The sequence below is a fragment of the Amblyomma americanum genome, chromosome 2, assembly GCF_052857255.1.
Source record: "Amblyomma americanum isolate KBUSLIRL-KWMA chromosome 2, ASM5285725v1, whole genome shotgun sequence".
Classification (NCBI taxonomy): Eukaryota; Metazoa; Arthropoda; class Arachnida; order Ixodida; family Ixodidae; genus Amblyomma; species Amblyomma americanum.
The window spans coordinates 191,673,132-191,685,664 of record NC_135498.1 but is presented as its reverse complement, the minus strand read 5'-3'; the positions used below and the strand labels follow the sequence as shown (position 1 = coordinate 191,685,664).

Here is a 12,533-nt window from a genome sequence, read left to right as displayed (position 1 = left end):
TCCGTCGTCTGCTAGGCATCCGGGTCACTTCAGGGGATCACAGGATCGCAGCTTCTACAAACCACATACCAGAAAAAGTAACTGAAAGCGCTTTAGTATTCTTAAATAATATAAAAATAATTTAAAATAAATTCAATGTCTTTGTTGTGAAGATAATATAAGTATTCATGGTTTAAAAAACTAATTTTTTTGTCGGTTGCAAATTTTCACCGACACGAAAGCGCAGCCGTCGGCGCCATTGCAGCGCAACCGATATGTTGTGTTTTGTATTATTTGCCTCTTTGAGGCATTGCTTGAATACTTGTACGGTGGACACGTGTGAAGAACTCATTCAATAGGAATGTGAGCAGGAGTGTGTTTTGGAAGCCAACGACCAGGATTTCGGCCTGTCAACATTGGCGAGTTTCAATGGGTAAGCCATGAAGAAAGAGTGCTGCGACGTCTTTTCATCTGTTAGGGGAACGAAGACTCCTGCGCCGTTTTACTAAGCCTGGATGAATCGCATGGCCGGTGAGTCCCGCTCTGCGTTTCTTTGCTAATGATCTGTATTCACACGCGCTATTTGTATGCGGCTATATAGGGATGTGAGTGGAGGCAGTCCGCCTGCGGTTGCCGCAGCTACAATGCGGCGCCAAAAAAGCAGGGCCTATATCCTGCATGACAAGTGTTGTTCTCATTGTCTGTATGTGCATTTAGTACTCGCGTGCCGTGGTAAATAAAAATGGCACCAGATATCACAACAGAGTTACGCTTTCGCTTGCTAGCGCTTCGACACTCGGTGCAAAAGCATGGATTTGCACTGCGTAGAAGACTATGAGCGAGAAGTGCCGCGCGGCGGAGCGCTCGCGCTTGGCCAGCTGCGATCAGACACCGCACTATTTTGCTCAGGGTTAGTACTCATCGGATTAGTGCTTGTGCCTTAATATGCGTCATACTAAATTTTGAGACAGTGATCGCATGCGAAAGGCTAGTTCATATTCATCGCCTTGTCATTTGTAAACTTGCCTGTGCTTCCCCAGTGGAACAGGATTTGAGGCAGTGTTATAACAAAGTTAGATCAATCTTGCTTCTCCTGAGCTGTAAACTTTGATGCTTCCTCTCCTTCTGAGCACTGCGAGCTGTCGGAGATGCAACTGCACAATTATTTAGGATTTCTACCTTTTTGCTATATCCCTCGCTTTTGCGGCCCGCATTCAAGTCGTTCGCCATTGTCGATGGTTTTTTTGTTACTTATTTTCGCTTTGTTATTTATTCTTGGCTGTGTGCCATAAGCTGTGGTGCCGGCGATTCTCCGAGCTCGGAACTCTTCCCAGGCACGGGATCCTACCCACAGACCTACCTTCGCCGCACTCACGAGTGTTCTTTGGTATTTTTTTGTTTCTCTTGCCTTTACTTGCATTGCCAGTCGACAAATTTGTGCAGCTTTTAATTGTATGCAGATATGTTAAATGCGCTAGCAATTTTTCTGTGATGCCAAGCTGTGCTGTGAGGTATCAAGCTTCCTGCTAGTGAAGGCATGCTTTTTTCAATTCTCTTTTCTCATTTAACCAAGGCAGACTGGTTGCAACTTTCAATTTAATACCTAGACATTGGTGCAAGGCACCATGATAGGAATTAATGAAAACCTGCACATCCTATATTCAAATTGGTGTGCGGTATTTCAGCCAGCTCATCTTTCAGTGTGGTTATAACAGTCATTGTGACTCTTCTCAAAGAATGTATATGGGTGCATTACATAAAATCTGTTCATTTGTTTTGTCATGGGGTAGCTCATTGGTTTTTATTTACTTACATTACGTCTAAGTTTAGTTTTTAAAGCAGTAGATGATTTCCTCTCTTGTCATTCATGACATGGCTACAGCCACTGACAGCTGTTGCTCTTGATGTATTTATTTGCAGTTGCCAGCGGCCAGCATCTATTGGGCCATGCGTGCTTCCTGCCTTCGGCTGTGTCATCCCTCCTGATCCGTTCATGGTAGTTATTCTTTTTCAGTGATGCATATCTTAGCTGCCTATTTAGAAAAATATTTTCAATATAGGCTTGCAGCTAGGTTTAGAAATGCATGAAACTCTACATGCACTTCACAGCAGTGCCTCAGCTTATAATTACCGGAACTGTAGACTTGTACAAAATATAGTCGCTGATGTAGCTCTTGACGCAGCTGCTGTTAACATAAACGTGCTTTGACATTGCACACCTATTGCCTGGTATGCATATGTGTCCTCGAAAAGGACCTATATGTTCATTTATCTTTTTAAAAACATTGTGCTCTACAATGATGGTTTACCAGCATTTCTGATACAGAGACCAAATTGTCAGTCAGTAATGTAACATTGCACGATGACACCAATCCTTGTATGATATAGCATCCTTGCAATGCACTGGGCAAGCTGCTGTCAGCACAGATTTATTGCTGGTTTATTGCCATAGCATATGGTTATACTGCACAGTTTGTACCTCTACCTTCTTAAAGCTTTATACTTTAAAAATTTAAAATTAGTTGAAGGAAAATTGAAGGAAATGTAACAGTAACTGTCTCACATTTTGGTGGACACTTGAACCGTGATATAAGGGAGGGATATAGAAGGGAAGTAATGAAGAGCTGATGCCCATGTTAGATGCCCCTCTTTAGTTTACCTCGCAATTAACACATTTGGTGCAAAACAAACATGGGACTTGCACGTTCACAAGCACCCTCATGTCAGTAAAACAAAGTGCCAATGTTGCCGTACTTTAGAGCTTTGCTCCTAAAAGCGCAGCTGACTGCTGCTCAAAGTTGAGAGCAAAAATATGTCTAATTTTCCTCATGTGCAGTCTGTGGTGCTGGTGCCATTTGCAATGGTGATTGACATTGAGTTGCATGATGCTCAGTCTGTTCCTGGAGTTAGTGATTTTGTCTGTCATGTGAATGTGCTGTTAAAATTAGTGCAAAACAATGGTTCTCTTGTTCATTTTAGGTAACTGTGTCCTGTGCCACATGATACCACCCATTTTCCTCAAATTTCCTAATCTCATTTAGCCATCTGATTGCCACCCATTCATGCATTCACCTACTCTTGGAATCCTCCCAAGTGTGGTATTGCTTATATCTTCTCTGCATTACACATGCATTGCACTTCCTCTTTTTTTGATTTAGTCAAGAGATCTCTGTTCCTGTTTCTTGCATAAGCATAAGAGGTGACTCAAGTGCACCATCTAGGCTTGTGATGCAATGTGTAGGGCGCTTCGTTTTTGGGTAAAACCTGGTTTCTCCCTACTGTTGCATCAAAAAAGATTCTTAAAGATCAGGTTCAACCCAATTTCTGTGCAAATGTGCCTGTAAGAAAGTGTGGTTTGAAGGTGCACAAAGGCAAAGAACTGCTGGAGTGTAGTTTAAGGGAGGAAACAGCGCAATGAAACACGGACACACGAAGAACAGACACACACGAGCGCTGACTCACAACTGAAATTTATTTTGAAGAAAAGGTGCTTAAATAGGAGACATGCGAGGGTGCTTAACAGGGCTGCTGCAGCGATAACCGCCAATCAGTGTGGTCGCGTCACAAAATTTCAAAAACAGCAACGAAAGAAGTAAGTGATAAAAAACGGTGTAAAGGGCCGCAAAAAGGTGGTCAGGTGACAGTAACAATAACAAGACCAATGGGGGGGGGGGGGGGGGGAGGAGCATTAAAACCATGAGGGACACAGATGTGAAAATACAGGTGAAACATAAAAATGAAAGATGTACAAGCTTTAAAAGCGTGCCCAAAAAGGGGAGGGGGAGATAAAAGCGTTAAAATCTTAAGACGCAGCGAAGGATAAAACAAGATAAAGGCACTACCAACAAGGGATCACAGAATCATTAGGCTATAGGTTGCACAAGAAAACTTAAGTGTTCATCAGGCCACCCAGAAAATTTAGCTCTTTTTCCGACAAGGAGAGGGATGCAGTGCTCACGCATTGTTCACCACCTTGATGAATTTGGAGGGCTTCTAGGATTTCCCTCGTCAACCTATCTCGTCCTCGGCCAATAGTGGTGCAGCGATTAAAGTCAGGGGTGCAGATTCTTTCAGTGTCGTCTTCTGTGATTTTGCACTTCTTACAGTGCTTAGCCAGGTGCCCAGAAATTGCTATACTATTTACGTTGTTTTGATGTTCTTGTAGGCGGATATTGATGCACCTTCCCGTTTGACCGATGTACCTCTTCCCGCATGACACTGGGATGGAGTAAATTATTTCTAAATCACAGGGGACATGTTGATCAGAGTGTGCCACCCTACACCCTCGGGTTTCCGGCGGGTTATTCACTTTGGAACAGAGGGCGGAAAGCTTGTTGGGAGCCGTGAAGACGACATCCACGCCGGCGCGCTGTGCGACTTTCTTTAGACGATGGCCGATGGTGTGGAGGTATGGCATTGCCACAAAATTTCTGCGTTTATCGTTTGAAGCAACAGGTCCGAGGTGTGGCCGGGGCTTCTTGATCATGGAGCCGGCTACTGATACAAGCAGATGCAAAGGGTAGCCTGCTGTCTGATACAAGCAGATGCAAAGGGTAGCCTGCTGTCAGCAGGCTACCCTTTGCATCTGCTTGTATCAGTAGCCGGCTCCATGATCAAGAAGCCCCTGCCAAACCTCGGACCTGCTGCTTCAAACGATAAACGCAGAAATTTTGTGGCAATGCCCTACCTCCACACCATCGGCCATCGTCTAAAGAAAGTCGCACAGCGCGCCGGCGTGGATGTCGTCTTCACGGATCCCAACAAGCTTTCCGTCCTCTGTTCCAAAGTGAATAACCCACCGGAAACCCGAGGGTGTAGGGTGGCACACTCTCTTCAACATGTCCCCTGTGATTTAGAAATAATTTACTCCATCCCAGTGTCATGCGGGAAGAGGTACATCGGTCAAACGGGAAGGTGCATCAATATCCGCCTACAAGAACATCAAAATAACGTAAATAGTATAGCAATTTCTGGGCACCTGGCTAAGCACTGTAAGAAGTGCAAAATCACAGAAGACGACACTGAAAGAATCTGCACCCCTGACTAATCGCTGCACCACTATCGGCCGAGGACGAGATAGGTTGACGAGGGAAATCCTAGAAGCCCTCCAAATTCATCAAGGTGGTGAACAATGCGTGAGCACTGCATCCCTCTCCTTGTCGGAAAAAGAGCTAAATTTTCTGGGTGGCCTGATGAACACTTCAGTTTTCTTGTGCAACCTATAGCCTAATGATTCTGTGATCCCTTGTTGGTAGTGCCTTTATCTTGTTTTATCCTTCGCTGCGTCTCATGATTTTAACGCTTTTATCTCCCCCCCCTCGTTTTTGGGCACGCTTTTAAAGCTTGTACGTCTTTCATTTTTATGTTTCACCTGTATTTTCACATCTGTGTCCCTCATGGTTTTAATGCTCCCCCCCCCATTGGTCTTGTTATTGTTACTGTCACCTGACCACCTTTTTGCAGCCCTTTACACCGTTTTTTATCACTTACTTCTTTCGTTGCTGTTTTTGAAATTTGTGACGTGACCACACTGATTGGCGGTTATCGCTGCAGCAACCCTGTTAAGCACCCTCGCATGTCTCCTATTTAAGCATCTTTTCTTCAAAATAAATTTCAGTTGTGAGTCAGCGCTCGTGTGTGTCCGTTCTTCGTGTGTCTGTGTTTCATTGCGCTGTTTCCTCCCTTAAATGTATTACCAACTAGCCCGGAACCTTGCTCTTCTGGAGTGTAGTGGATGTCACATAATTCTTCTGGCAGATTTTTTAAACAATTCTGGTTATTTTATTTCTCTTTTAATGTTTATTGTTTGTCGGTTGCTTATAATTTTTGGATAAACTGAAAACTACATGTACTGACTGGTATTTCATTCCAATAATTATACCCATTATTATGAAGCTGTGTTGGAAGGTAGGTGTGCATTTAGTTTGCGTGCTTTGAATTTCATTGATTGTTTCTGCAATGCAAAATGGAGGACAGGTCTCTGCTGTGCGAGTTTTTTTCAATGGAGTGAAAGTAGCTGGAGCAGCATTTGCTACTGTGTCACCAAGCCAAAAGTTCTCCCACAGACCACTGAGCTTCTGAATACCTATGGCTTAAAGCTCGAAGCTCTGGTTTGCCTTCCCGAGGTTTTCTGCATTAACGAGTGCAAGCCCAAGGGCTCAGAGCTAACAAAGCATTTGAAACCATAGAGCTATACACAGTAGTGCTGGGACCGTGCAGCAAGTCAGTGTGAATTAGGTCGCGATAAACGTGGTTTACTGTAGAAAGCTTGTGTGAAAAAATAGTTGCGCTCACAGAAACCGCTGTTTCTTTCTTAGTTGGTCATTGAAACAAAGCAATGCATGTAAAATTTTATATCTCACTGATCCCTCAATTTTTTTCCAGCTAAAAACCAAGAGTCACATGGAAGTTGTGCAAGCCACCAAGTTGCGTGTGATTTTTGCCAGGGACCTGGAGCAGGCTGGGAAATTAGTGGATGGTCAGTGGTATTCACTCAGTAAGGCAAGCTTTTTCTGTAAGTACAGTTTTTGGCATGGCATTGCTTAGGAACACATGCACTAATCTGACTACTCTATGCCCGCCCATGCTTCAAGAATAATGAAGTTCATGAAAAAAATTGATTTCCGAAAAAAAATTTCTGCTTCTGTTATGTTTTTTCAGAAAAGTATTTGCCATTTAAAGGGCTGTGAGAACCTTAAAAATTATTATGTGCTTGTTTTGGCTTTTTTTTTCAAATTTCTTCCACATCTATGTTTGCCTGACCTTGTAGCTTGTCTGCATGAAATTGGCTGCTACCTACAGTTTGCTTTTTTGTTGCTCCTTTATTGCCTGTCACAATCTTTACTTTGCGTGGCAGTGTCATGCAGTTTGGGAAGTAATCTGACCTTATTTCTGCATTGGCTTGTAGTGCAAGCTTTTGCATGTGGGGCATGTTTATGGTGTCCTTTTGTTTGCTGTAACTGCAGTTTGGCCATGAGGGTTAGAGGCTTAGTCCTTTTTTTATTTTGATGCAGTGTCATATACTTCATGCATAAATTAATGAAGTAAGCACTATTTTTTGTAATAAATGAACATTCATTATAGCTGTGGCCATTATAAGTGCACTTGACTCTAAAATGGCTTTCTTTCGGCCTTCAGTATTACATCTTAAAACAAGCCGGAAGACACAAAACAGGAGAAGAGATGAGCACAAGATGAGGCTGGTCTAACAACTGAAATTTTATTGAAGGAAAGTGGCAAAAGAAGACCTGCAAAGAGATTCAAGCATGCAAGACCCCAAAGCAGTGAGAGGGCAAAAAATAACCGAAAGGCACTGATGTACTAGTAAACCATCTAAAGAACTAATTCCTTACGGTGAAGGTTCACCGACGGTTTAGCCAGGCACTTGTTTTTAGCCTTACTGATGTAGTAAGCCTCAACTATGTCAGGACAGATTTATCACTTCCCAAAACCACTGATGTGCCGCAGAAATCAGGCGTGCAAAGAGAAAGGTCGTCCTCGGATTGCATTCACGAGTTTGAACGTGCAGTGTCAGGTGAAAATTCACCTTCCTCTCTATACAGTGAAAGTGTTCTCAGCCAGGCGCACATTCAGATATCTGCTTGTCTGCCCATAGTAGTTTCAGCTACGAGGCAGTGGAATGCAAAAAAACGTTTACTTTTGCAAGTGGTGAACATTTTTTATCTGCCACTGTGCATAGCGGACGATTACCCGTAGTTGTATCAAGCCTAGTTTGAACAAAGAAGCAAAGGGCTCCTACCTTACTTTTAGCGGTCAAGACAACAACAACATCATACTTTGGTGCAGCTTTCTTGAAATGGTGCGAAATAGCGTGGATGTAAGGTATAGAGCCCAACTTTTTGTGCTGCTCAACTACGTCAGCATCATGTGAACGGTGTTCCGTTCCCTCGAGAGAGTAAAAGCACACTCTGACAGGTGCGCAAGATGGGCAAGTGGGAACCCAGGTGCCATTGGCTTGGAAACCTGCTCCGAGAATGCATTCTAAGCACTGTAATGGCATGACTTTCATAAAGCGGTCGTGATGCATGTGATTGCCAACCTGTCCTTCACCAGCCTCGAGTGGTTCAACTCGTAGCTAAGAGGCTTCCTGATCTTGGGCTTTGGCGCCAACATATGTGGTCGTCCGCAAAGCGCAGGTCTAAGTCAAGAAGCTACAAACGGTTATGCTTAGTGAAATTCAGACGTAAAAGATAGGCTTTGACCACATGCCTAAAGATTTCTAAAACGTCTTGTGCCAACTTACCTGAGCCCTCCTTGTGCAAAAAAATTAGGTAGCTATCAACATAATGAAATGCTACTATGCCGATGCCTTCCAAACAGGGCTTTGATGCGGTATCGACTCTGGACAGAAGAATGTCGCGGAGGAACAGTGCAACCTGGGACCCTCTGCATATGCCTGATTTCTGATGTAAATACCGCCTTGCCAACTCACAAAAGTGGAGTTCTGTGGAGTTCTAGTTTCTTGTGGACAGCAACCTGGGCAGGTGCTCTGCAGTGAGCATCGACATGGAGGGCCTGCACTATTCATTGTCACATGATAGACCTCTGAGGCATGTGCAAACTGCATCAGGGTGAACAATGAATATGCTTTTACAGATGATTGCGTGATTTCGGTTGCTGGCTTCTTGGGGCTGTTGTCCTTTTACTGCAAATCCGTATTTGTCAGTTGGCAGGGCGGTATTTACACGCAGGTCGTACGTTTGCTCAGCAACATTTTTTTGTCTAAAGTCGATAAGGCATTGGAGGCCTGTTTGGAAGACCTTGGCATAGTAGCATTTCGTTATGTTCATGACTGTAATTTTTCTGGACATAGAAGGCTCAGATAAGTTGGCACAAGATGTTTTAGGAGTCCTTAAGGCATGCGGTCAAGGCCTGTCTTTTTTCATCAGAATTGTCTAAGCAGAACCGTTAGCAGTTTCTTAATGCAGACTTGCGCTTTGTGGACGAATATGTTTGTCGGGGCTACAGCTAAAGATCGGGGAAGGCTCTTTTTAGCTACGAGTCGGACCACTCGTTGGGGAAGGATGGTGAAGAGGTGTATTTGTCGCTGGTTAAGGTCAGTAAAGATGGAAACACTTGATGGGTGTGCAATCGTGTGCATGACATCAGATTTAGATAAGTCATGCCATCACTGCTGAGGACGCATTCTTGTAGCAGGTTTCCAAGCAGCTGGGTTCCCACTTGCCCATCTCAACAACCTGTCATAGTATGTTTTCACTCGCTCGATGGTAAGGAGCAGATACTCCGATGATGCTGATACACCTTACCTCCACAGTATTTCACAGTCTCAAGAAAGTCGCGGGAAAGCGTAATGCTGCTGTTGTCTTAACAGCGAAGTGCAAGACAGGAGGCCTTTGCGCCGCCATTAAAAAAGCTTGATAAAACTGGGTACCTGTCCACAATGGACAGTGTCACAAAAAAAGGTTCACCACTTGCAAAGTAATGGAGTATATTGCATTCCACTGCCTTATGGCTACAACTAATATGGGCAGACGGGCAGATATCTGAATTTGCACCTGACTGAGCACTTTCACTCTATAGGGGGAAGGCAAATTCTAATCTGGCACTGCACGCTAAATCTTGTGAATGCAAATCTGAGGATGACCTGTCTCTTTGCATGCCTAATTTCCACGACACATCAGTGGTTTATGGAAGGGATAAATCTGTCGGTAGATAGTTGAGGCTTACTACATCGGTAAGGCTAAGGACACGTGTGGCTAAGCCATCGGAAAACCTTCACTGTAAGGAATTTGCTTTTTTAGATGATTCATTAGTATGCCAGTGACCTTTGATTGCACTTCGCCTTTTCACTGCTTTGGGTTATTGTGTGCTTGTATCTCTTCGCGGGTCTTCTTTTGCGGCTTTCCTTCAATGATGCCGCCGCAGTGGCTCAGTGGTTATGGCGCTCGGCTGCTGTCCCAAAAGACGCAGGTTCGATCCTGGCTGCACCAGTCAAATTTCAATGGAGGCGAAATTTTAGAGGCCCGTGTACTGTGCGTTGTCAGTGCACGCTAAAGAACCCCAGGTGGTCGAAATTTCTGGAGCCATCCATTACGGCGTCCCTCATAGCCCGAGTCGCTTTGGGACGTTAAACCCTCACAAATCAAATAATCAAAATCTTCAATTAAATTTTTGTTAGAACCGCCTCTTGAGCTCATGTCTTCTTGTGTGTTCTGGCTGGTTTTAAGGTGAGTCAGTACCAACTCGGCCAGTCATAAGCCTTGTTCAGTATTACATTTTGAATAAAGTGAGTTTACTAGGCTATGTTGCCGGGGATCGTGTCCGCAGCAGTTGTGGGCAACTCAGAAGAGATGGCGTCATGTGATTGGTTGTGTAATTGGCAGAGGATGATGTGAGGATGCTGCTCGAAAAGAAAATTTCATAATTGGATAATTATTTCCAGCCAAAAATGTCCAAAAAGTGGCTGGGCCAAAGAAAAAGTGCCGCAAAATTTGAAAACGCTGAAAGTAGGAGCTACAGCGTAGTGCCAAGTTTGAAAAACTGGAAGTATGGACAAAGCCAAAGCTTGGCGCCAAGTTTGAAAACTCGAAATGAGCAATCACGTGACCAGTGATAAGTTTCCTATACTTAACTAGGAGATAGGAAAAAGAATGATAAATTAGAGGCAATTAGGTAATTATTGAGATGTGAAAGGCAATGAATGCGTGATTAGACTGGGCAAGTATTCAGTGAGTGGGCAGGAACGATCCATGGAGGAAAATTTGAAAACTCGAAATCGTTGCTGGGATGAAGTGAGGGTAAAATAAGAGTTAATTGATAGCCAATCAAGTCAACGAGAAAACAACCATGGTGCCAAATTTGAAAGGCGACCAGTGTCGAGGAGGCGTCAACGCTTTCACATTTTTTTTGCGCAGGTAGCAGCGGTGATCTCTATTTTTTGTTTTTTTCAGCCAAGACCAAAACCATTTTTCTTGGCTCATGGGCGATGTATCTAGGAACCTGCGGCCAGGACAACGCTGGACAGCATGCATCAGCAAGCTCGAAAAAAAAGCACGAAACAGTAAATAAATATTGATCATTTTCATTTCAATTCTAGTGGTTTTGTGCACGAATTACTCTGGAATGCACAATGCTTGTGTTGACAGGCGACCATTAACAAGCTGTGCATTTTTGTGCATAGCGTACTCCAGAACACAAATCCTGTGTTAATTGACAGGTGACAGTAACGACTGTTACACAGTGTACGAGCACTACACAAGACACGCTACAGAAGACAAGACAGACTACAGAAGACAAGACAGACTACAGAAGACAAGACAGACTACAGAAGACAAGACAGACTCCAGAAGACAAGACAGACTACAGAAGTCAAGACAGACTACAAAAGAGAGGACAAACTACAAAAGACAGACTATAAAAGACAAGACAGACTACAGAAGACAGGACTACAAAAGATAAGACAGACTACAGAAGACAAGACAGACTACACAAGACATGCCCAAAATACGACAAGACTACAGACTACAGAAATTTTTTGTCTTAGAATCCTGTAGTGTGTTTTGACTGGGATAGCACTCCAGCGATAGCAGTGCCATCTCCAGGAAGCTTGACAGTGATGATCTGTCCAGTCACTTGACTCCACAGTTGGGCGGTGGACTGCGCAGACCTGTCTCGTTCTCCCAAGTTATGCGCAGAATGATGCTATCAGCTAGCCGCAGAAGTCAGTTAATTACGATGTGCAAAATAGCGATCTTTTTTCACAAGGGGTTACAGCCGACGGCTAGGCAGAGGATCCATCGTTTTGTAGCACTCCAGCGATAGCAGTGCCGCCTCCAGGAAACCTGACAGTGATGGTCCGTCCAGTCACTTGACTCCACAGATGGGCAGTGCACTGCGCAGAGCTGTCTCGGTCTCCCAAGATATGCGCAGAATGATGCTATTAGCTAGCCGCAGAAGTCAGTTACCTACGATGTGCAAAACAGCGATTAGTTTGCAAGGGGTTACAGCCGACGGCTAGGCAGATGATACATCGTTTTATAGCACAACAGTGATAGCAGTGCCGTCTCCAGGAAGCTTGACAGTGATGGTCCGTCCAGTCACTTGACTCCACAGTTGGGCGGCGCACTGCGCAGAGCTGTCTCGTTCTCCCAAGATCTGCGCAGAATGATGCTATCAGCTAGCCGCAGAAGTCATTTACCTACGATGTGCAAAACAGCGATCAGTTTGCGACAAAGTGTTACAGCCGACGGCTAGGCAGTGCCGTCTCCAGGAATCTTGACAGTGATGGTCCGTCCAGTCACTTCACTCCGCAGTTGGGCGGTGCACTCTGCAAAGCTGTCTCGTTCTCCCAAGATATGCGCAGAATGATGCTATCAGCTAGCCGCAGAAGTCAGTTACCTACGATGTGCAAAACAGCGATACGTTTGCGACAAGGGGTTACAGCCGACTGCAAGGCAGAGGATCCATGGTTTTATTGCACTCCAGAGATGGCACTGCCGTTTCCAGGAAGCTTGACAGTTGGTGTCCGTCCAGTCACTTGACTCTACAGAAGGGCGGTGCACTGCGCAGAGCTG

At 44.5% G+C, this 12,533-nt stretch overlaps 1 protein-coding gene across 1 annotated transcript; it reads left to right on the top strand.

Annotated features, from left to right (window-relative positions):
• Positions 1–214: 214 nt before the first annotated feature.
• Positions 215–6,525, top strand: LOC144120314 (uncharacterized). The gene is made up of 4 exons (XM_077652700.1): positions 215–510; positions 1,273–1,366; positions 1,900–1,975; positions 6,364–6,525. The coding sequence occupies exons 1-4, from the start codon at positions 495–497 to the stop codon at positions 6,523–6,525; spliced, it is 348 nt and encodes a 115-aa protein (XP_077508826.1). The 5' UTR covers positions 215–494.
• Positions 6,526–12,533: the final 6,008 nt, after the last annotated feature.

Excerpts from the sequence above, each read along its gene's own strand:
- LOC144120314 (XM_077652700.1), top strand. Across the intron at positions 1,367-1,899 it reads GCACTCACGAGTGTTCTTTG|TTGCCAGCGGCCAGCATCTA; the intron begins GTATTTTTTTGT and ends ATTTATTTGCAG. Across the intron at positions 1,976-6,363 it reads TCCCTCCTGATCCGTTCATG|CTAAAAACCAAGAGTCACAT; the intron begins GTAGTTATTCTT and ends ATTTTTTTCCAG.